A 24670-nucleotide genomic window follows, 5' to 3' on the forward strand; every position below is an offset into this window, starting at 1 on the left:
CCATACTGCTGTAAAAGAAAATAAAAAAATGTTTCTATAAAAAGACAATAAAAAAGTTTCTATAAGTACATTAAGAACAAAAGGAGGGCTAAGGAGAATCTTCATCCTTTATTGGATGCAGGGGGAAACATAGTGGCAAAGGCTGAGGAAAAGGATGAGGTACTTAATGCCTTCTTTGCCTCAGTCTTTAATAGTAAGACCAATTGTTCTCTGGGTACCCAGCCGCCTGAGCTGGAAAACAGGGACGGGGAGCAGAATGAAGCCCCCATAATCCAAGGGGAAATGGTTAGTGACCTGCTACACCACTCAGACACACACAACTCCACCCAAGGGTACTGAGGGTGAGCAGAAGTGCTCAGCAACTCACTTTCCGTCATTTATCAGCAGTCCTGGATAACTGGGGAGGCTATCCAGTCTCCGTTGAACGGAAGTTAGCAAATGTGATGCCCATCTACAAGAAGGGCCTGAAGCAGGATCTGGAGAACTACAGGCCTGTCAGTCTGACCTCAGTGCTGGCAAAGGTTATGGAGCAGATCATCTTAAGTGCTATCACACAGCATGTACAGGAAAATCAGGGGATCAGGCCCAGCCAGTAGGGGTTCATGAAAGGCAGGTCCCGCTTGATTAACCTGATCTCATTCTATGACCAGATGACCTGCTTAATGGATGAGAGAAAGGCTGTGGATGTTGTCTACCTAGACTTTAGTAAAGCCTTTGACACTGTTTCCCACAGCGTTCTCCTGGAGAAATTGGTGGCTCATGGCTTAGACAGGTGTACTCTTCTGGGTAAAAAACTGGCTGGATGGCTGGGCCCAAAGATTTGTGGTGAAAGGAATTAAATCCAGTTGGCATCGGTCACAAGTGGTGTTCTCCAGGGTTCAGTATTGGGGCCAGTTCTGTTTAATAACTTTATATTAGAAGTAAGATAAGTATATAAAACTGGGGTTGTTTAACCTAGACAAAAGGAGGCTCAGGAGAGACCTTACTGCATTCTACAGCTACCTGAAAGGAGGTTGTAGTGAAGTGGGTCTTGGCCTCTTTCCCCAAGTAACAAGCGATAGGACAAGAGGAAATGGACTCAGGTTGTGCCAGGGGAGGCTTAGATTGGATATTAGGAAAAATTTCTTCACTGAAAGGGTTGTCAAGCATTGGAACAGGCTGCCCAGGGAAGTGGTTGAGTCAGCATCTCTGGAGGTATTTAAAAGACATGTAGATGTGGCACTTAGGGACATGGTTTAGTGGTGGACCTGGCAGTGCTGGGCTAACAGTTGGACTTGACGATCTTGAAGGTCTTTTCCAACCTAAATGATTCTATGATTCTATGATACATTAATTCAGGAATGGATTTCTAGCTGCCAGTGGATGATTAATTAATCTAATTAAGCTTTGTATGGGGGCCTCTAATTATGGAAATCCACCCAAAGGAAACTTTACAGAAACCACTGGTGAAAGCCAGCATCTCAGGTCAAGAGTGTACTGGAAATTTTGCTTTCTGTGAGCTGAGGTTGTCAACGAAGCTTGGGCCTGACAAGTTTTTTGTTTTGAAACGTAAATACTGACTTGCAAGGAATAACTCAAAAATACTCTGAAGGGACAAATCGTGTCTGTTAATAGTCAAACATAATGATATGCTCATTTAGGCCTCCATCCAACAAAGCATTTAACTGCATGCATAATTCTAAAAGCACAGGTGTGGTTGTCCAGACTGTCCTTTGAGGAGGGTTTGCCCAGCTGGCTGCCTACACCACCAAAATTGCGTCCTTTTCAGCAGGAAGGTTGTGGAGTGGGCACACATGAGGCCCTCCATGCTGCCTGGGAGGCTGCTAAACATACAGAAAATGGACACTGGCTTGCGTGTTAAAGACATGGCCATTGATAACACAAGCTCAAAGCTCTTGCCCAAGGTCTGCTGCATCACTGCTACAATGTATACCTTGAAATATCTTTGTAGAAAGAGGCGTGCAAAGCAGTACCCTAGGAATCCTGCCTTTTGGGGCCTTTGTTGTTGTTTTTTGTCTTTGCTTGACATTGAATATGACTTTTTTTCTAACAGTATTTAAAATGATTAGAAAAAGCCGTTTGTTCTCCCTGCTTGTCATCTGCAAAACATGGCTGGAGAAAGATAAGAATGTGCTCAGCTCTCTTTCCTTCCAGCACAATAGCTGCACTGAAAGCACGCTGGTGAAATGGTCTTCTTATTTCACTCTGGCCACTCACAGAATTTAGGATGAGTTTCCATGCTTTACAAGCATTACATTTTCTTTTTTCATGGTATTAATTTAGTCTCTGTTTGCCCTAGGAAGTCCTTCAACCATAGCTGGAACTCAGCTTGAATACTCACGTCAAGTTCTGGAGGCTGCTGCAACCCTAGGGACCAAACAACACATGGATGATGCAGGAGAGGATGGGAAAGGAGCCCTGCTCTGCCTCGGGTAGCCATTGGGAGAGTATGCAATGCATCGCATTCCTGACGTCTTGACAAGTACTGTCTTTCCTGTTGGAGACAAGGGCTGAGGGCCTCAAAGGAACTGAAGACCTACACATCTCCTCAGGTGCCCAACATCATCATTGTGACTTGTCACCCTTGACCGGGCAAAGAACAGCTTATCTGGCAGCATTGAGTAGCAGAAGCTCTCTTTGCTTGGCTGTCTTTTCCTTGAACTGCCATGTATTAAAAAAAAAAACCAGTATGATATCTACATGGGCACCTGTAGTTAGTGGTCTGATTAGAGTGGCTGGCCAGTGTCACACAGGTTGAACAGGGAGATAACTGTGCTTTCCTAAATCCTGAGGAGTTAGTGTTTTAACCATGGAAGCCTGTTCTCTCTAAAGAAACATCTTTCCACTAGAAAAGCGGCACACTTAGGCCAGAAAGCCAACAGCACATTTATGCAATCTGCACAGGACCTCTTGTGTTAACTGAAATAGGCACAAAAATTATCTTATAGTGGAGTGTTTAAAAACCCTTGAAGACAAGCAGTGACTGCAACAAAGTTTATTTTCCAAATGTGTTTCAACTGGCTTGTTAATTATATAGCTCCTTGTGCAGTCATGGAGGGTACATATCATTCCATTAACTGTGCAAGTTAAATGAAGGAAAGTAAATGATGGTAATCGTAATACTACAAAAGCTTTGATAGGGAAATTGCTAGGAAAGAACAATGTTGACAAAAGACAGCAACAGAATCTTCTCAGTTATATGCAACAAGATTTAAATGTTTAGATGCATTAAATGCTTCAAAGCTGGGCAAGAACAGAACACTGATTTTTGCTAAAACCATAAGCGATTTCAGTATTAGCAATTCTTGGAGTTTTGCTGTGAATATCCCAGTATTTACAGGTCTTCTTAAATTCTGAAGCTGTGTGATTATTTCAGAACTTCATATTTATTTATTTTTTAATAAATTAATCATTTTCAGAGTTGCAGAGAACGCCTTGGAAATATTATCTAATGCCCCTAAAAGCTTTGACAGGTTCAGAGAAGAAACTCATATAAGTTTGAAACTCAAGATCGCATGATTTTTTTTTTTAATGAGTCCAAGTGCACCTTAGTATCATTGTTTTAAGCTAATCTCACAATTTTCTCAAACTTCTGACATCATTTTTTCGACAGCTATGTTTGGAAACTGTGAAGCCACCCCGTTTTGGGTGGCCACTTCCATGCTCGCTCTTTGTGGGCTCTTTACTTGCTGGTCCAGGTAAGGTCTCCTACAGGCTTTCAAGAGCACTGGTGCTATGTCTGCATGAGCAAGCAGAGAAGCACAGCAGGACTCGGTGTCTGGAGGGAAACAATTGTAAGGACTCTATGCTCATGCTGTATGTATTTTGGGGGTCTCTTCTTCAGACTAGTTTGGTCCCATGGTCTGAACAACCATTAGTGCCTGGAGCATAGTAGATATACTGCTAATGCACATCTTCCAGTTTCATTATCTGTCAAGTAAACCATTTGTGCACCCTGAGATTGCTCTGCAGTGTGAACCAAAGCATGGTCAGGGGGGTGTTTTAATGATTTTCTTCAAAAGTGCTCCCCTGATCTCAAATAATATGCTTATTCAGGTACATTCCATATTCTTACACTTATGAGAGAAAATTAGTCCATCGCCAGTCCTGCAGCTCACTTGCCGAGGGAAGCTAATAAGGAAGAGTGCTATGGCTGCCATTAGAAGGCAGCAACCAGTTATTTGTTGCTGGGAGAAACAGGAAGATTAGGAAAAACACTGCTAAAACCACCCTGTCTGTTCTCATCTGTTATCCAATAGCTATAGAGAATTTTTTTACAGTTTACACTGTAAAATGAAAATCTATCCTGACTGATGGACCATGGGTAATCTGGGTCACATTTTGTTCCTTGGCAAAGCACAGTTAGGACAGATTGCTGTGTCACAGCAGAGACTGTTATTCATAAGCAAGCCTATTTTTAACACATGAAAGCAGAGAGATAAGCGTAAATGTTACTTATAATCAACACCTGATGAAGGCAAATCTGTTGATTCCTTTTGCCTGACTGAATCTAGTCTGTATATAACAAAGTGTTACTGATTTTTGACACTTCAAGTCCCGCTAGCCAACTAGTTCTTGAAGCTCTGCACACCTGGAAGGAAACAGAAACTGGCACGTTGCCCATGGTCAAAATGCGCAACCCATAACACAGCTCAGCCCTGTGTTCCCTTGCCAGACACCTGGGAGACAGTCAGCTTTCTGAGACTGCACTAAAATCCTGCTTTGTTTTCTGATTTGGAAGAGACTGCAGGGGTGAGAAATAACATTAGGTGAAGCATGAAACGCGAGGTGCAGAAGACCTACCACAGCCAGCCTTTACACAGATTTCTCACGGCTGTTATTGACAAAGCAGTTTGCTACAAATTTCACTTTGTTAATGCTCCCTTTGAAGTGTTGGAGTTTTTGGTTTGTCAAGACAATGCTTTAAGTCACAAAAAGTCACGTTGTTTTGTGAACACCAACAGACACACTTTGTTGGCCAGTATGTTTTTTTTTTTTATAACCCATTTTAGTCATGTACTGCATCTTTTTCTGTCACATGAAATGGTGCTGTATGACCATAGCTGCAATTGTTTGCCCATAGCTGGTTGAGTATTTGAAGAAGGCTGCAAGATAAGTGCTGGTAGAGTGGTGAACTAGTACTGGGACTAGTACATGGGAATGGGGGAGATAAAACTCAAGATGGGGCACGAGTGGTAGAGATTCTACATATCATTTAATTTTTGGCACTTGTCTGAGATGTAGGAGTCTGGGATTCACTTTAATTAATGCTGGCCATCCAGTATTTAAGAAAGACAGTTTGCAACAGTCATGAAAGCTTTCTTTTTAGTCAATGGAGAGATAAGCACCACCAGAGTGCTTGGTCCCATTTTGAGAGAGACATCTAAGATAAACGAATTAGGTTGTCATAAGGCCAATGAATCTCCCTCTGGTGTCAGAAAATGTAAGGATGTTTATAGGCTTATGGAGTTGCCAGCAATGAAGGGAATGAAAGAAAAAGCCCCTGCAGTGAATACATCTTATCCATCCCTTACACTCAGTCATGACTGACATCTGATTTTGGTAGTTCACACAGGTGGGGCTTATTTAAGACTGTCTCTCTGACTGCTCAACACTGCTCAACAGAGTATTTGGTATGAGTGCATCTCACAACCTTGTGTACATGTGTACTTGTCCAGTTTCCCCAAGAAAAATTAAATTGCTTTAAATTGTACTAATGACCCATGGGCTCAAAGCAAAGGCACTTGAGATGAGCTGGAAAGACCTGCCTCTTTATTGCCCCATAGTGCTCACGTTTCACTGGTGGGAAAGGTACCACAGGACCCTCATTCACTTGGGGCCATTCTTTGGTCACCAGTTCTTTAAAATTGCACTCTTCATATACTGCAATGCAATTTAATATAGGGATGAGTATAGAGTTTTGGTCATATCACCTTCCCCTGAATTTTGTGACATTTCTGTACCTAGGACACAGAGTAAGAAGGTACTATGAAAAGGAAACAAGAAACAGAACACAAAGGAAAGAAATTGTGAATTACTGAGTTTCCTCTGCCAACAGCGACTCTAGCATGTCCTACCATATGTCCAGAAAATGAGAAAGAACTTGGTCAGACTAATCTGCTTTTTTGGCAACAGAGAGTTCTAAAAAGTAATTTTTAGCATTAATTTCTGTAACCCTCACAGCCATTTTGAGGTCACTAAAATTACCCAGGTTTCACCAGAAGTATTACCAATTTTATTCTCTCCAACAAGAGATCCTTTAACAAATGGCTTTGGAATGACTTGGGATAGAATCAAGCATTAGTCATTCATAAAAGCACAGGGTGGCCGTGAAATCAGGGAGCACTGTAGCATCAGTTCTTCAAAACACAAAAAAAGATGCAAGTGACAGATCTGATCCTTCAGCTTCCTATTAAGACTGTATCAAATTGTACCCATGAACCCTGTCCTCAACTGCAAGCCTGTGGCATGACACTTCTACAGCATTGTTCAGGTGACAGCACAGGATCTGGCTGGAAAACCCACCCCAAGGAATACACAAGCAGCTGTTTGCTTATGCAAAGACTGCCCAATAACGGTTTTCTTGCATCTAGGATGCGTAGACGCAAACACACGTAAACATGCAGATTGGAGGGTGGCACAAATCTGACTGAAAATTGCCCTACATTTACAGCTTAATCACTGATATCAATTTTTTGGACTAAAATGGACTATTCCAGATGCCATGCCTATGATTTTTACTTAATGTGTGTGATTGGATTCAAATGTCTTTGGTCACTTTATTTGCTGATGTCAAAATGTTAAGATGTGAAGTTACTATTTTGTATTATTTCAATGTATGTAATTTTTGCTGCTGAAGCAATGAGAAAATCCATTTCCTGAACCCTGACTGTTACGGTCATCTGTGACATGAGTTAATGTGACTATTTTGTCAGGCTAATGCAACCACATTGTCAAGCTAAGATTTTAGTGTTTTTTTTTTTAATTTGGAAAAAAAAATCTTGTCATGGTTACTCGAAGCAGCGATGCAGATGCTTTGCCATAGTCACTGTTAAAGAGCCTTGGCCCAGAGTGTACTGTCTGTTTACAGAAAAGTAAACACACATATTTCCTTCCAGTGTGGAAGGAATACAGACATAAGCCTGTCAGTGCACTCTGGGCCCTGATAGCCTCATGACAGTGCATGCTGGTGGAAACATGGGAAGAACAGAAGTAAGCCAGAGAAGAAAGCTATGGGTAAGCTTCTCCTCCTTCTCCAGCTCTGCAGAAACTAGTCTGTAGCAGTGGCAGAGCCAGACACTGCATTCTGTCTTGTGAGCCACCTCTTTGGAGAGCCAGTGCATCACATCAGCATGAGGAAGCTCTTGGTAGTTCAGTTTCAGTGGTCCTCCGGGACTGAGGGGAAGGCAACAGAGCCCAAGGCTAATACAGGGGTCTGTGGCCCTCCTGAAATCCATCTGAACTTCAGGAAACTTCAGCCAGGGTGAAAACAAAAATTAGGGTTTTTTTTTCTCAGGGGCAGAAGACCTCCTTCTTTACAGTCCGATTTGCCTTTGCAATTTTTTCAAGGCATCCCCCCTGTATTTCCCTCCTTACTGCCACACCCCATCTCCCTTCCCCCAATTTTCTTCCCGGAGAGCTTTTTATGTAGGAAAGGATATGACCAACTAAAACAGACTCTGAAGACAATGGAGAGGATGAACAGTGAGGAATGAACTCAAAGGCTACAGTACTCCAAAGACAGCTTTGTTTTCTGCTTGTTAACTGAAAACAACTGTTTAATATTTTGCAGTGAGAAGTTCTACCCCTGTTCTTCAGATGCTTTCGCAGAATGCTGATGCTTAAGATCCTGAGCTTATGCCTACTTTCATAAGAGGCCATCACAGTCATAGGTAGCTCCTGATACGCTATTATCACCTAAACATGAAAGTCATGTGAGCATCAATAGCTTGCAAGTCTTTAAGGCAGTCCATCCAGTAACAATTCTGCTATCTGCTGTCTCCTGTATTCTGTGGAAGCACAAATGAATGTGGAAATTCAGCTACGGGATGATGGAAACTGAAGAGATTATCCTGAATGTGAACTGGATGGAAAAAGAAAAAGGAAATAGGTGGTAGCAGCTGCACCAGGAGGAAATAACCGTCCTTACCCGGTTCACCTTACCTGCTTAAGAACTGTCGTTGGTTTTGTTACATACCTGCATATGGGGAAAAGAGTCTCTTTTGATGGGTATTGTAGCAAGCTTGCATCTGTCGTGTCTTACAGAAAAATCCCCAATTTTAGTTTAGGACTATTGATAGAGTAGTGATAATGATGCTGCAGGTTATCATTCTCGGTCTGATCCTATCGATTTTCCTGTTCTCAGGAGAAATCCCTATCCCCTAAACTATCACTCAGAGTCTTATATGAATGATTTAAGGATCAAAACCTTAAGCCCTGGAGTTTCTGAATGGGTGGATTTGCCTTCCATGATTTAATGCTCACTGTGTGCAGTGTATTTCCTTCATATCACATGCTCTTTCTCCAGCACGCAAAGCCATTAAACTCTTTTACTTCTGAGACAAGTTACATATAAAACGGCTTAAAAAGCCAGATATTTCGCTCCAAAATTTCCATTAATGCAACTTTGAAGATTTCCCCAGTAAGTAGCACTGAACTAGAACCTCAGCCTCCCCACAGGCTAAAAGGAGTGTTTTCAGGAATGCTAATGTTCATGTGTGAAAGTGAGAGAAGCAGATGGTGTCTCAGAAACTCTCCTCAACATACCCATCACAGTCCTGCTGTACAGAGGTTATCTTGCCTCAGCATTTCTGACACTAGGGCTATCATCTATACTAGCCTGCTTTAAGAGTAGCCCAGTAGAGTTTGCTTCAGGACTTCCCTGCAGCAAGACAACCCCCAGATTTATGATCCTTCCCTCGGAAGTGGCTATGCAGTGCTTACAAGCCTCCCGGGTCATGCTGGTTCCTGGGTGCAAAGCTGTGATGCTTGGCTTGGTCCTGGGTCCACACTGGTGGCTGACACACCAGGGAAGGAGGTGGTACTTCTTCAGTGTCCTCGAAACAGATTACAAATGAGGTGTGGGGTGGACTGAGTTACAACTTGGAAGGACAGAAGTCCTTGCTTTCCCCTGACAGCCCTGGCATGCAGACATCAGTCACCACAACGGCAGCGTGCCTACAGCTTTCTGCTTGCTGGTGATCGGGGCACTGGGTGGGAAGTGCAGTTTTGAGTCCTTGTGTTGAGCACACTAGTTTCCCCTGGAGCACAGAGCAGTCAGGGACTAGGCTATCGGAGATGGCTGCTGTCTCCCAGCATGCTCTTAAGGTCATCTCGTTATTGTATTGCAAGAGCACGTGGATGCCCTTGCTGAGATCTGCACTACTTTCGGTACAAACATGTTGGATGTGAACACCCTGTGCCAAAGAGCTTATGGTGCAAGTGAGAAAGACAGGCAAGGGATGCCGGGGGTGAAATGACCTAGAGGTGAAAAAAACCTGCCTCAGGTCACAGACCCACTCTGTAGGAAAGCTTCATGGAGAACACAGGTCTCCCGATTCCTTGATCAGAGCCACCTCCGTTGGCACAGGCTGCTTCTTTAAGAATGCTGCAGACAGTATGGGTGAAACAGCCTCTAGAGTGAGGATGCAAATCAAGTATGATGCAATCGAACGGCAACGGTTTAGTGACATAGCCTGCCATGATCAAACAGCATCTTCCCAAGGTATGAATTGTGCTGTGGGTTCTGTTTTAGCACAGTAAGACTGGGTTACTAGAGCAGCGTGTGACAGAGCTGGCTGCCAGCATTTCTTTTATTTTTCTGAACCTCGCCCTCAGCCATGTGTGTTTGGAAGTGTGGCATTTATTCTGTTTTTCCTAATGATCTCTTCAGAGGCTTCCACTGACTTAATTTTGCATCACCCTGATCCCTTTATGTAGCTGTGACAAACTTTTCATGGTCTTGCATCACCCGGCCATGCATCACCCACTGACACTGGATGTAATTTTATTCCATGGTGGCTGTGTAATATCATGCCTAGAGAGTAATGACATAATCCTGGCATCTTGTCAGTCTTCGCAATTGAAATAAGAGTTCTGCTACTGTTTCTTTTCATCTGGACACAGCAGATCCTTTCTGGACTTGTACTGATATTATTTCAATTATATTATGAAATCCCTCCTCATCTTTGGGCTGACATTACAGTCAAATTGTTTTAAGAGCCATACTGAGCTTCTCAGCAGAGCAAGTTTTAAGAATTACCCACACATTCTCAAAGCAAGCCATTGATACAGCATCAAGCAAAGGAACAGCCCAAAATGCTTTATCAAAACAGGCAATTAAGAAAGAATGGGTAAAGAATTCAACTTTTTATGTTTTCATCATTCAGGGAGTCTCAGCTGTTGTGGAATACCTCATCAAGAGAACAGAGCTGCATTGCTACTGGTTTCCTACCAGTCCTGCTGGTCCTTGCCCTTTTTCTGGGATCAGATATACATCTGGTTTTAATAGAACTGTAAGTCAGATATAAAATGTGGTGTTTATTTATAACTCATATAGGGATTGTAACCACAACCCTCATTAATACACATCCTGTGCCATTCCAAAGTGCAGATAACTTTGATATCTTCCAATATTTTAAAAATTGTGCTTTGAACTGATGAAAGCCAAAATATTAGTTAGTCTAAAGCAAAAATAATAAAAAAATTGCTTTAGACAAAGAAAACACTGAGGCCAGCCAGCTAGGTATAAATTTGTGTTTATATTATATGGGATAAATGTAATCATAATTTGCAGTATGGTTGGACTCTTCATCTTTATATTCCAGTAATTAAATGTATTCCGTGTTTGTTGAGTCATTTTGCAGAGTGCAGAAGCTATTGCAATTATTTTCACACCATAATTATCAGGAGAATCCATTTTAGAGACAATATGCTGCTGTGAGGGCTGTGGAAGGTACCCCTCAAACTAATAATTTCATATAGCCTAGAAAACCCATTTTGTAATGTCTGAATAGAAAACATGTAAAAGCATTATTTAGTTTATATGTATGTGCATACATAAAAATGTATATATATAAAGCTTTTTTTTTCATAAGTTTACTGGTTGATTTTGAGCCATCTGCATGTATTCAATGTACCCTTGCAGAGTCGGTAACAACTCTCTCAGCTCTTAAGTTTCCTTGCAAAGCAATAAATAAGCCATGCAGAATAGACACAGGCAATAAAAAAGATACATAAAAGCAAATAAAGACAGTTATTGTCATTATTCTTCCAAATTTTGGCTTTGCCTCACTGGGAAGATTTTGTATTGCTTGCAGAGTCTAAATGATCGTTTCATTCTTGGAACTGTTGCAAGTAATACAGCAGTCTAGTCATCAGTGAGTATTAACTTACGTAGCACAACAAATCTGGGGTCTCTGCAAGTTTTCCTATTGAGCAAAACCATGTGGATATAAATGTGCCTATTTTAACCAGAAATTGGCACAATTGAAAATATTAATATAGGTCAAACTTAAGAACTAATCCAGACCATAAAGTAAATCTGAGAGGTTTATTTAATTGGACATTCTTTGCTTTTTTACTAAAATATATTTGGGCAGTGACAACAATCAATGAAGTGACTTGTGCGAAGCGATGGACGAAACCTTCAATAATCTTGACTCCTGCTACGTGACAAGCATTTTCCAATTTGTCACATCCTTTCTTAGCCAGACAAAAAATACCTGCAAAACATGTATGCTAAAATAAAGCTTCAGCTTGAGCATCCACTGAGCTGTGGCTACTTATCAGTGGTACTCTAGAAGCCCATCTAGTGGCCCTCTAAAGGCCCATCTACAAGATACGGCCCATGTCCTCCATCATTCCACTGTTGTGAACTTCTCCTAACTCCCAGTAAAAATAATTACAATAGTTTTCAGTTTTAGTCAGTCTTGACCTTGAGCTGATTAATACTATTTCACTAGTAATCAGATCATTCATGGATGAAATCCCAGCCTTGTTTTAAGTAAACCGAAAAGTTCTTGACTTCAGTACGTTTACGTTTTATCCAATAGATGCTTTCTGGGGAGCTTTCTAAGATGAAATTTTTGAGCTCTTTGTCATGTGTCTGTTATTCTGTGGCTTTCAGATTCTTCTGCATGATCTTTAACCAAACTATCTATGCAGCTATTATTACTAATTACCTGATTTCTAATTCTACTGTTGTATCCTACCATGTCTTTATGCATATATTCAAACATTTGATTGCCTCCATTAAGAAAATAATGATAGCACTCAACAGCATATTGCTAGAATTTATCATAGTTAGGCATAGATTATAAATATTATTGAGTATTTTAATCAGATGATGTGTAAAATGGATGAGAAAAAAAGAAGAAAAATAAAGAATGACAGTCTTATTTGAAACCATGCTGATGGTTCAAAGCAATTAGTATATTAATCAGAATTGATTAAATTGTCTGAGGGAGAACAGTCGCTGGTGGGATATTTTTGTTACAGCTGATGCTACAATAAAACTAGAACAAGAACCACTGGTCAGAGAAAGTGACCTGTGTTTTAAGTAACTTTACTCAGCTTTGCATAATAGAAATACATTGATTTTTTAAAGATGTAAAATTAACACATAAATGTCTACGCTCTACCAGTTTATATGGACTTTCAGTAATGCGACTGCTCCCAATTAATTCTTTCATGATCTACCTCTTTCATCTTTCTCTTCTTCTTCCCTCTTTTATACTGTTTTTCAATTTAGTGATTTTTTTTTCCTCTTCTGAAATATACTGAAGAGTTCTGGAATTAATTTGCTCTGTGAGACTATTTATCTCTCTGTAGATATCTGTCTCTCTGTCTCTATTTTTCTGCAGTACTGGTCTCCACTTACACAGAAGAGGATCTTCATGAATGCAGAGACACTGCTCTGCTACTAAATTAACCACATGGGGAGCTGATCCTGGCAGAGATGCTCCATCATTGATTTCTGTGGGGCTCTGGTGTGAGGGTGCTTGGCTCATTTCAAATAAAAAAGGATCTTAACCTACAACAGGCAGATTTTCAGGCCACTGTGCACCAGCATATCCCAGCATCAGCAGTCTGTCATTAAAGACAAATCAGAACTTCTGTGTTGTTTGGCCTGTCTTTTATAACAGACTTATCAAACTTCCAGGACTGGCTTGGCCATCACATTTTTCAATATGTTCTAGAAGTAGCGGGAGCTGGCGATATGCAAATGTCAACGTATAATGGCCTGTTTTTCTCTTTTGTTGTATAATCAAATTATTTTTCCTGTATAAAAAGGTCTATTTTCCTGTATAATCAAATTCTCCTTTATTAGCGTAGCTGGCTTTTATATGACTTTTCAAAATAATAAAGGAGATGTTTCCTTCCTAAGCTGCTGCTTCAGGAGATTTAAAGGGGAAAAGTATGGGTTCATCAGACATAAATCAACATGAGTCTACTACCCTAGATTTGCACTGGTTTAGGATCTAATTCCAGCAAGATTGGTGTTCCTGGCCTTTGCACATCTTAGCCACTTATGTGACCCATACACCACAGTGAGCCATTGCTACTTCCCATCTAGTGCCACTTTTTTGACTTCCACTGCATTAGAAAATATGGGAGTCCTCCTTCCACTAAGTATCACTTTGTTAAATTACAACAATTTGGCCTACAGTTTTCTTGGCTGGAGGGCTGCCTCTTGCCGAATTTTGGAGAAGCTTTTAGCAAAAATTGTTTCACTATTGCTGGGAAGATGACTAGGGGAAAATACATAGCTTGCATATGGTAAACTGAACAAGTGCTTATTGCATTTGTTTGAAAGGCTCTTGCACTTTGTGCCAGGAAATCATTCCTCATTTGAAAAATCTGCCCAGGCCTGGCTGTGGAATAAGTCATTGAAATATCTGATCTCAGGCTTTAACCATGGCTGGGAGAGACATGTCCAAGCTTTACAGCCAATTTCTCTGAAGATACTTTGTGCTGGACATGACTGATTCCATATGGGCTGAGAGTGCTTCAAGCACTGCTCCTCCTGGCCACTGTGGACCAGGGGAGTGCTGGAAATTGGAGGAAGAAGAGAAAACAACTGTCCTGTGGTCTTAATTTCTCTCCTTCTGGCCCTGCCAAAGTGTGTAGGATTATCAGAAGGAATGGGCTGTATGAAGGGACCAGAGTTGAATCTGCCTGGTGGAAGAAATTTCCAAGAGCAGATGATTTAAAAAAAGAAGGGAAAAAAAAAGGGTAAAGTCAGTCAAGGAATGGGATGATTGAAACTGGACAAAGAACAAGGGTGACACTATGACTGACTGGATAATGAGACTGGGTTAAGAAAATGAGGAAAAGGCTACCAAGGAAATGGACTGGGACTGGAAATCAATATGCGGTGTGGATGGAGCAGATGGGAAACTCTGACTGGATGGCAGACTGTTCACAAGAAAGTTCACAGTCATCTGAAATAAGAAATCTTCCTGACTGTGAGCTCAAACTTCCCTCTAACAGGTAAATGATACTAAAAAACTAGAAAAATGAATGAGTAGCAGTTCAGGGACAGACTGAGGTCCACCTGATATAATATTCTGTTTCCAGGATACTTTTTCTTAATTTTTGTTTTAATCTAGGAAATTACATCCATAGAACTACATAGGAACGTGCTAAATGCAATTTTGTTACCTTTGTATTGTAGACTACTCCTGTTTGCTTCTCTAAATGCCTTGAATTTTCTGCCAGGGTTCTGTATTTATTCTTATTATTGCAATTTTTTCACACCTTACTGTTCACATCGTTTGTGCAGAAGAGCTCAGGATGCCAGCAGAGCTGAGATCTCTAAAATAGCATTGGTAAGCTATGCAAGCTGCAATTACAATTTTGTAGAGCACTTAAAAGTACCTCTATCATATTTAATCCTGTTTTTCAGGCCTCCCACCACTAGAAGGTGAAATTCTTAACACTGTTTATCTAACACAGTATGATTCTCAAGTAAGATATTTCCCTTCTTAATCTTTCACTCCAGAAAAAGTGAATGCATTTCAAAGGGGAATAACTTGAATCCTCAATGCAGGTTAAAATAAATATCTTACTATTACTTTTCTTAAGAAGTCCTTACTGATATTTTATTTAGAAAATAATCATGTTTAGAGGTAGAACACTGTTTCCCCAGCAAGAAGCCTTGAGAAGTGTTTTGTTCACAAATATTAAATATTTTTGTTTTTTAAACACAATGTTTTATCTGCATTGTCTACAACATATAGTATTGAAAGCTCCCTGACTGCAGTCTTGACAGTGTAAAAAAATATCTGAACACATAGAAAAGATATTAGCTTACAAATAATCTTTTGTATTACATCTACATAATAAATTGAATAAATGCCAGCACCTGGAGACAAAGACTGTACATTCAAGTGACTATAAACATCACTGCTGAGTGACATCAGTTGTCATTATTTTCACACGAACGATGTAAGAAACAAATATATCAGAATAGTTAAATGTGATATTTAGTACAGGCTAATAAAATGGGTTACAGAAGTAAGTGAACTTCACTTCCAAAAAAAAGGCTTTGAAAAATTATAGAGCTTGATTCATTCTTGATTAATGTAAAAGATTTCCTAGGAGCGTGCAAACATTTCTTACAACTCCATTCAGGTCAATTTGCAGTACCACTAGTAAACCAAAAAAATTTATTTTTTGCTACACTTTTATATATAAATGTAGTTAAGAACCAATGTGCATCTTTGATCTGGCTGTGGTCTCCACAGTCTCTTGAAATGGACAAAATCATAACCGTAATCCTATCAGACACTTCAGGGAGCCCTGCCAATGAAATCCCATCAGGAGCCATGCTAGTGGAAACCAGAGGATGAACTTGAACATATGTGAATCAGAAATCTTAGGCCAATTAGGACCATTCGGGTTTTCAACAACTTTAGAAAGGATCAAAAATAGTATCAAGATAAAAAGTTAGAGCTACATAGTCACTTAATGACTAATGAAAATATTTAAATTTAATGTAAAAACCTGAAACTTTAAAAGGTACCTTAGCTAGCTTCAGGTAAAGCATATCTTAGCTTAACTTAAATTCTCAATTTGTAGACTTGTACACCAATCAGTAGTATAAAATATACACATCATTACTTTTTCTTTACCTAAGAAATTCCCTAAGGATTAAAACGTACCTGAATAGCACAGAATGTTAATACAGCTTTAGAAGGTAAGTTGCTCTGTTTCTTAATCTGATCAGTATGGATTTTTGCAACTTCTATAACATTAGAGCATTGTTACACATCTCCATGCAGTATGGAACATCATAACCTCAACAACTGAGGTAAGTATATAAGATTATCCCCATCTTAGTGACAAGAAAGTCGGGACACAGGACAAATCCAATATAAGAGCTAGGCATCTAAAATGATATTTAAGAAAAATTCAGGCTTCTAAATCAAAAACGTGGCTTCTGCAAATTCCTGCACAGCTGCAGAGAGGTCATGAAAATCCATAAATGCCAAAATTCGTGCTCTTCAAATTGGTGGTGTGTTGTGCTACTTTTTTATGCAAGCAAGGGTGCTCCAGGCTTGAAATGTTTAATCCCCTAATACTGGGAATTGGGTGTTCTTCCAAACCAGTCCTGGCCCTCTGAAGAAATCTATGTAGCCTATTTTCTGAGAGGATGTTGCAGACACAACATTGGACAGGGTCCTTCGTAAATGCAGGGGCAGCCACTGCTTTCTTTTAAAATGCAGCTGAGGAGGGATATTGCTGGTTGTCTCACTCCTGCCCTTTGGTGCAACTGTCTACAGTGAGCGGCTTGGACTGGGAAGTACCAGAGCTGGGTGCAGTCTCTTTCAGAAATGAGGGGATTCAAGCTGAAAGGTCCTAACTGCCACCCAAAGAAACTTGAGTTTTACGTTCTGCTCCCACAGCTGTTTCTGTTTTTTATCCAGTGGCTGTATCATGCAAAATCCAGTGACGGTCCCATAAACCAGAGCTTTCCAGTTACTAGGTGGAGGTCACACTCCCTCCTGTGTGCTCTCCTGTCCTCTCTCCAGCATGATGCTATTCCCATGGGAGGGTGGGAAGAGGCCACAGCTTGGTGGCTCTGCTGTTGTGCAGGGAGGGAGGACATGCAGAGACAAGGGCCACCACATCCCAGTGCCACACTCGGAGGCCAAACACCAGCTGTTTGGCTGAGGGGGAGGACTGCACCCATTGCCACCTCTTCTTCCTCCCACCACAATGGTGAAGAGGAAATCAGGGCTTCTCTGTGGCCACGGGTGAAAAGCCCAAGGGATGGCTGAAGTCTCACTACTCCCCACTGTATTTCCCTCTGGTCACTGAGTGATGAGTACATCCACTCTAGGCAGACCTCAGCAATGTGCTGTTCAACTATGGCCAAATGTGCTGACCCCTCCCCATGTGTTGTGGAGGTACAGTCACACCTGTATCCACCACAAGTGCCTTAGAGCTTTACTAACTCTATCCTCAGTCACCTCCCTAAACTAACCCACCTGCCTGGGGCAAAACTGGTGAAAAACCCCCATCAAACCCCAACAATCCCATTTTGTGATTGTGTGTGTGAAGGATCACCATTTTTCTACACAATAACTGCTACAACAGTGATGAGTTTTGTGTATTACAATGACTGCATAAATTATAATTTATTTATTAACTTCTTGGATTAGACCGCTACACCTACAAAAAATAGTATTGCTAAATGTATTCAGCAAAGCCTAATGTTTTGTATAGGTGCTGTGCGTCAGTTTAACAGCACATCCTGGCAGAAAGAGCTTAAATTTGCTTCATTTGTTAAATTATGTATTAGCAGACAGGAAAAAGAAAAACATAGTAAGTGGAAGAGAAAATGAAGTAATTACAGTGCAGCTCTGTATGCTGGTATTGCTCAGACACAAGATGTCTTCAATATTTTGTTCCCAGGGGCCAGCATTTCTGCATTAGTCCGTTTTTTTGACTGAGGATGCAGGTGTCTGCAGACAGGTCTCCAAAGCAATTTCTTCTGTTTTTAAAAAGTGCTGAGCAACTAGAGCTATAGATACAGCCTGCACTGTAGTCATGGGTGCCCAGCACCCTTCACGATCAAGGTAATGTGTCACAGGCAGAATTGCTGGCTGATGTTCACAGGGGGGCTCACACATCCAAGAGGGATCAACAGTATTTTTTAACTAAATGAAAATCAACAACACCTCAAGACTGTATCCACAGAATTCAGAGCCTGAGGATTATGTGTACCCTAGGGAGAATTGTGAATAGCAGCCATTCCCCCAAATCAGCTACCAATTTCTGTCTCCCCATGGTCTAAGGATCATTCAATTGTGCTGGGGCCAGTGGCTGAACTCCATTGACTTCAATGAGGCAAGAATCACTTCCAAAGATGGTTCATCTACCAACCATTTTATGGATACTGCTGAAGAAGACATGCTCTCTACAAACCACCTGATGACAGCAACAGTTTTTGTTTACAAAGGTGACTTGTACGGAAAACTATCATTGGATTTTTGAAGGTATTACTGCAGAGGTAAGTAAGCACTGCTGGTTCACGACATGACATCTTTGCCTTCTTATAGCATTGGGCAGAACTACTGGGAGTACTGGGATAGAGTTTTGGAGCCTGATAACGTATGTTGAAAAGCAAATGAACAATATATATATATATAGCCTGGGGGGAGCACACTCTGCGATTACAGTTGTTGGAGGACTTCACTCCCAGCTGTGCCGTTCCCACTGGTCATTGGGCTAGGAGGCACCCTCGGTCCCTTAGGTTCCAGTGGTGGCTTTCTTGCTGCATGATCTTTAGCAAAGCTTTTAGTGAGTTAATTTCCCAACTACATCAACTGTTTGGAGTGACACCATTTTAGGATGCCTAGTTTAAGGCACCTAGGGCTTGATGCAGAAGTGCTGAACATCTCTTGTTCCTTTTGACTATGAACTAATAAGGTAGCTGAAATAGACCTATGTGAAAATGCTGCACAGGTCAAGTATTACCCAGACCTACCTGTCGTTGGGACCTGTCTGATCTCTGTGTTTCAGACTACATAATGATGCCTACTTCTCACCGAAGGTTCTGAGGAGAATGAATTACTTAATTCTGTAGAGTCTTTGAAGGCTAAAATGCTATCTAAATATATTGCTGGATATGCGTGATAGGGTAAGGGCTAATGGTTTTAAACTAAAGGAGGGTAGATTCAGACTGGTTGTAAGGAAGAAATTTTTTATGCTGAGGGTGGTGAAACACTGGAACAGGTTGCCCAAAGAGGTGGTAGATGCCCTGTCCCTGGAAACATTCAACGTCAGGTTGGACGGGGCTCTGAGCCACCTGATCTAGTTGGAGATGTCCCTGCTCATTGCAGGGGGGTTGGACTAGATGACCTCTAAAGGTCCCTTCCAACCCAAACTATTCTATGACTCTATGATTCTGTGATCTCTCTTCTGTAATGAGTTGTTTTAATTAACGCTATTAATTTGAAAATGGAGAATTGTTTTCTGAAGAAAAAAAATCCAGGCTTAAAGAATTAATTAAAGGAAATTCAAATTGACAAAAATCAATGTGAATGAATTACAGGAATCCATTATTAAACAGGGAAGCTTTTAGTCTAAATAGAGTTTATATTGGGACAAAGAGGTGATGGAGGTGGAGGTGAGAGAACATTTTGGAAGTGTTCAAGCTGCTGAATTTTATTTTTATTTCCTCAGCATGTTATGGGATCTCTTCCACAAGATGATGGAATAGATGACGCTCCATCCTCCTGCTTGTACACTTCACAGGGTAAGTAAAGAACTGCTATGAGGCAATATAAATTCTTAGCCATATGGACTGTTTTTAAAATTATTACTGCCTGAATCCTCTATATAGCAGGAAGAGTAACCTACGCTTTAAAAACAGGAAGAGAATGTGAATAGGTGTTAACCTTCAGTTCTCTAGGGAATTGTACTTGCCAGGAACTTTATATTAGCTTAGTAACCAAAATTCTCAGAAAAATAAACTAACTGAAATGTTTTTTCTGCTAGATCTTGACATTTAGAATAATGGTGTCTCAGCCAAACCTCATTTCTTGCTAACAATATGAGAAAATAAACTCTTTCCTGAATCTTGTCTACATTCATTCTCATCTTTTCAGATGAGAATTTCCTATTTGTAATTTCCCATTCAGTGCTGACTTGGGTTCAATTATTTATAACAGGGAAAGAACCATATTTATCTATAAAAGTGGAAGGTTAAAACCTTCTATTTAAAACTGCATAATACAGGGAGCAGGTTCAGTCCAAATTCAGGCTGGGGCTTAGTCATATGTTGTTTAACTTGACGCTTGTCGCTGCCATTGATGTCCAGATGACTACTTGTGCAATTGTTGAAGATCAAGCAATTGTTTAAGTGTACTGGCAGATCAGAGGCAGAATGCTTTCCCCTTTGCAGTAAAAAAGCCCAGTTATTAAAATAATTGAACCGACAATAATACACATACTTATGACTTTATATCTATGTTTACATACCAGACAAAACAATAATGTAGTATTGGGTTAACAGACAAACTTAGCAGTGACATTGCATCCATCAAGCTAAGTATCGAGGTCTGAGCTTGTAACTAAATGCAAATGACAAAACAGAAGAACAACTCTGAAGCACTTTTACAACAGTTTAATCAGTCTTACTGAGATATGCAAAGGAAGCAGCATGGGGCTGCCTGAATTCCCCTATCCTCATAATCCCACCCATTTATCACCCAACAGAGTTGCTGACTATCTCTAAAGGAGCCTGAGTTAAAACACTTTTTAAACACATTATTCACACCTATCTCACGTATTTCTCTTAGATGAATTCCTATAAAATAAACAAGAGCCATAATCAGGACTGAGACTTTCCATAAAATAATTGTCTGAAGATGTTTTCATAATAAATACTCTTTAAATTAGGCAGCACATGGAAACAATGAAATAATGGTTTCAGACACCTTTTTTAGTTCCAGTGGCATCACTGACTGCTTCACCCACCCACTGCCATGCACACACCCAAAGAAAGTTTATCCAACCACGTACATGGTCTACCAGGTCTGCAGTGACCCCAGCGGCAAAAGCTGCTGATTTATGTAACAAATGTCCTGTGTGGTAGGGAGCACGAGGTATGAAAGCATCCATCAGTACAATACAGATTTCATTTGGAAGATGGTGTCTAGGGGAGGATGCAATTTAAAAGCCCCCAGAATTTCTGTACAGTCATGCTATATGAAATTTTTAAATAAGACACACTTAAATATAAATAAACAAATAAAGAGAAGCCTCTGTGTGTGCCTGGTGTGCATTATTCATATAATATGTAAACTAAACAGAAAGAAGAACTTCCTGGGCATTCAGTGTGTACTGAGCTCCAGAAGTTCTTGCAGCTGTTGAAATTCCTATGTAAGTCAAAGGAGCTTTCCTCGAAAGCCTTTTATTTAACAGAGCCTAAGAGAAAATGAGGCTTAATTTTGCTTTCTATGGCAGAATATAAACGCAGGCTTATCAAGGTATTTAGCGTCTGCCTAACCTGAGTTACGTGAAGAGTTCAGTCCAAAGCCAGTATTCACATGCTCAAACTCAGACACCTGCTTAAGTGCCTTGCTGGACCAGGGCCAGAAACATAATAGTGGGCCAGCTTAAGCTGATTAGAAATGTTCTGTTGGCTCCAGTGGCAGCAGGATCTCGCCTTTATTGCCACTTTGCAGAATACGGTGCTCAACAGGGAAAAAGAAATCAGGCATTCTGTAGTTCTCTCAGTGGTCTATTGGGTAAAGCTTGAGTACAAAACAAATGCAGCTTATTTAGCACTAACTGGAAAAGTGTATGACTGAGAATGCATTTATTTTTCTACATGAAAATAAAATTTGTTGCCTTGAAGAAACTCTTGAAATAAAGTGGCTTATTCTAATATGCTGCCTAGATCCTAATTTTCTCTACAAATAACTACAGCGAGGAGGAAAAAGGTTCAAAGAAATGGTGAAGAGAATCCTTAACCTTTGTGAGTTTAAAGAGGGAAGATGATTTTAATAAGGTGTCTTTCATTTTTTAATTGAATGTTGTTGTAATCAGTAATTTTAGAAACCTAGGTAGTTATATTGCCTTTTATTGCCTGTGTATGCAGCTTGTTAACCAGGTATTAATAGGCAAGCTGGCGTGGCACAGTCAATCTGTCTCTGGGCAAACCTAATGATTCCAGGCATCTCTCTTGCTGCAGAAACCTTTCTATTTGTGTACTGCGAGGTCATTAATCAAAGGCTGAAGAGCCCTTTCTTCCCTAGTGACAGAATTCCCAACAGGGCCTTCTGCAGTGATAAGTCTCCGACTGACTACAAATTATCAATACTGATTACCAGATTGCTGCAGTGGGGAGGGGACGGCGTGCTCGGCACTGCAGGGCTGGCCAGACTCCCACAGCCCTTGTCTCCCTCCTCTATTTGCAGCTACAGCTGCCTCATGCCGTGTTCCCAGGGGTGCCACAGCCAGGTTAAAATGCTTTCAATCCACACCGATTCTTCCTCGGGAGCGGAACATCAGCATTCAGATAAATTAATGTATAATGCATCGGCTGCAGCCAGTGTAATCCAGGAGGATTCGGAATAACTTTGTGCGACGTGATTAAGAGTGATAACAGAGCCTACACAGAATGGGAATTTGAATGGGATTTGCTTCTTGGGGAAGGATAAGAATTGCGTTGGAGCTCTCAATCCTTATTTTGTGGGATTTGTGTGTGCATGACTTTAACGGTGAATGATTGTGAAAACTTGAATTTGAATGCGTCAAATGCAGGTCCTCATTCCCCCCACCCCCCACCCCCCCCCCCCAAAAAAAAAAAATAATCAAGGAGTAATAGGGTTTGGATGCTTTGAGCATCCTGACCCCACGGTTGCTCTCCTCCTCTCCCGCCCACACCCTTCGCTGCGATTTTCGCCCCCCCGCCCCAGCCGCCTCCCTCGAACAAAGGGGCCGGAGCCGGGGCTGCCGCCCGTCGCGCCCGCCGCCGGCGCCGGGACCGACGCCCCACGGCCAGAGGCGACCGGAGGGGTCCCCCCGGGGCCCGAGGTCCTCCGGGGGGGGAGCAGCGCCCAGCCCCCGCCACCCCGCCCCGCCGCTCCCCGGGGCCAAGCGGGGTGGGGGGGGCGGTACGGCGCAGGGTGCGGCTCCCGGCCGGGGGGGGGGAGCAGGGGGGGAACCGGGGCGGGTGGGAGGATGCGCAGCTGAAAAACGCAAGATAACAACAGCCCTGGAAGCGCCCCCCTGGGAGAGAAAAACAGGGTGGGAACTGCCAGCAAATACCAGCTCCCTGTGATGCAGTGACCTACTTCAGCCGCCCCCCACCACCCCCCCCCCCCCCCGGCAGACTGCAGGTGCGGGCAGCGGCGGGGCAGCGGCGGCTCCTCGCCCTCGCCCCCCCGCAGCCCCCCGCCCGGGCTGGGCGCGGCCGGCCCGCAGTGCGCCCCGCGGCAGGTGCCCGCCCCGCTGCAGCCGCCCCCCCGCCCCGCCCCCCCACCCACCCCCCCCGGGACCGCAACGGTACCCCAGGGCCGCAACCCCCCGGCCCGGTCCCTCCCGGCCCCGCAGCCCCCCGCGGCGCCGGGGTCCGCCCGGCGGTGCTTTTCCTCCTTCCCCCTTTTCTTCTCCTCCCCACGCCGTTCGCGGTCCGTTTCAGAATGGGAGGGGGGCGCTGGCCCCGGCCGAGGGGTGCTACGGGTGCAGTGGGAGGCGTATTAATAGCGGGGATAACTTTCCCGTTAATTTTCTCCTTTATTTTTTTTTTAATGCCATAATATATATATTAATCTTTAAAATAACGAAAGCTGTTTCAAAATTAGGCTGCGCTCATGTGCCGACCTCGCCCATCAGTAAATAATTAATCTGATTTTAGTTTAGGACGTTAAAAGACCCCCGGGATCGCACACCCCCTCCCTTTTTTTTTTTTTTTTTTGTTTTCTGGTCAAAGAAATTAAAAAATATGTTTAGCTTTGCCTTCATTTTTTTCTAAACTTTAGGGACACTGAGAAGAGCACCCAGCGTAGGTAGTGGTCCTAGGAAATAGCAGCCGTTGTACTGGCTGAAGAAAAAGAGATGCAGTTTCTTACCCATTGCTGTTTTAGCCATGGTGGGATGTGCAGGCTCTCAGAGGTGGTGAAGGCAAAGGGGTCCAGCTACAGCAGTGGAGAGAGGGAGAGAAGACTGAATAAGGCACTGAGTCAGCAGAGTGGGGCTGTGCAAGAGAAGGAGCAAGAGGCAGGAGCCCATGAATAATTATCACTCCTCTACCCAAGCAGATTGGCTCTAGAGGTCCCCTGACATGACTCCTGCAGAGCCAGAATCTCCGGGCATTAAATATTGATCCACCAATGGTGCTGGAGTACAAAGTGCCAGAATGCAGTTTGAAATGGAAATCAGTCCTTGAATGCCTCTCCCCCCTCGGTCTGGCTTTAATAGTACATTCCATGTCAAATGTTTTATGTCTTACATGAAAAAAGCCTATTGGTGTTGAAGGCTCTGCTGTTGCTACCTGTAAAACGTGCACAATTTCATTTTAACACATTTTATTTCAAAGATACGAGAGGAAAAAAAAAAAAGGGACCAATGCAAGGGATTTTCTAAACTGCTTCGGTAAAACAGCTACTCAGATTATTTTTACCTCTGCATCCCATTTCTTGCGAATGTA

At 42.0% G+C, this 24670-nt stretch overlaps 1 protein-coding gene across 1 annotated transcript in view; it reads right to left on the reverse strand.

Moving 5' to 3' along the window:
* The window catches only part of STMN2 (stathmin 2), a 42492-nt gene extending 18145 nt beyond the window's left edge, over positions 1 to 24347 (reverse strand). Inside the window, exon 1 of the mRNA XM_064442506.1 lies at positions 24093 to 24347. Coding sequence (XP_064298576.1) covers positions 24093 to 24111 — 19 coding nt within the window. The 5' untranslated portion in view covers positions 24112 to 24347. The remainder of the gene's footprint in view (positions 1 to 24092) is intronic.
* Positions 24348 to 24670: the final 323 nt, after the last annotated feature.

Source organism: Phalacrocorax carbo, chromosome 2 (genome assembly GCF_963921805.1).
Source record: "Phalacrocorax carbo chromosome 2, bPhaCar2.1, whole genome shotgun sequence".
Taxonomy (NCBI): Eukaryota; Metazoa; Chordata; class Aves; order Suliformes; family Phalacrocoracidae; genus Phalacrocorax; species Phalacrocorax carbo.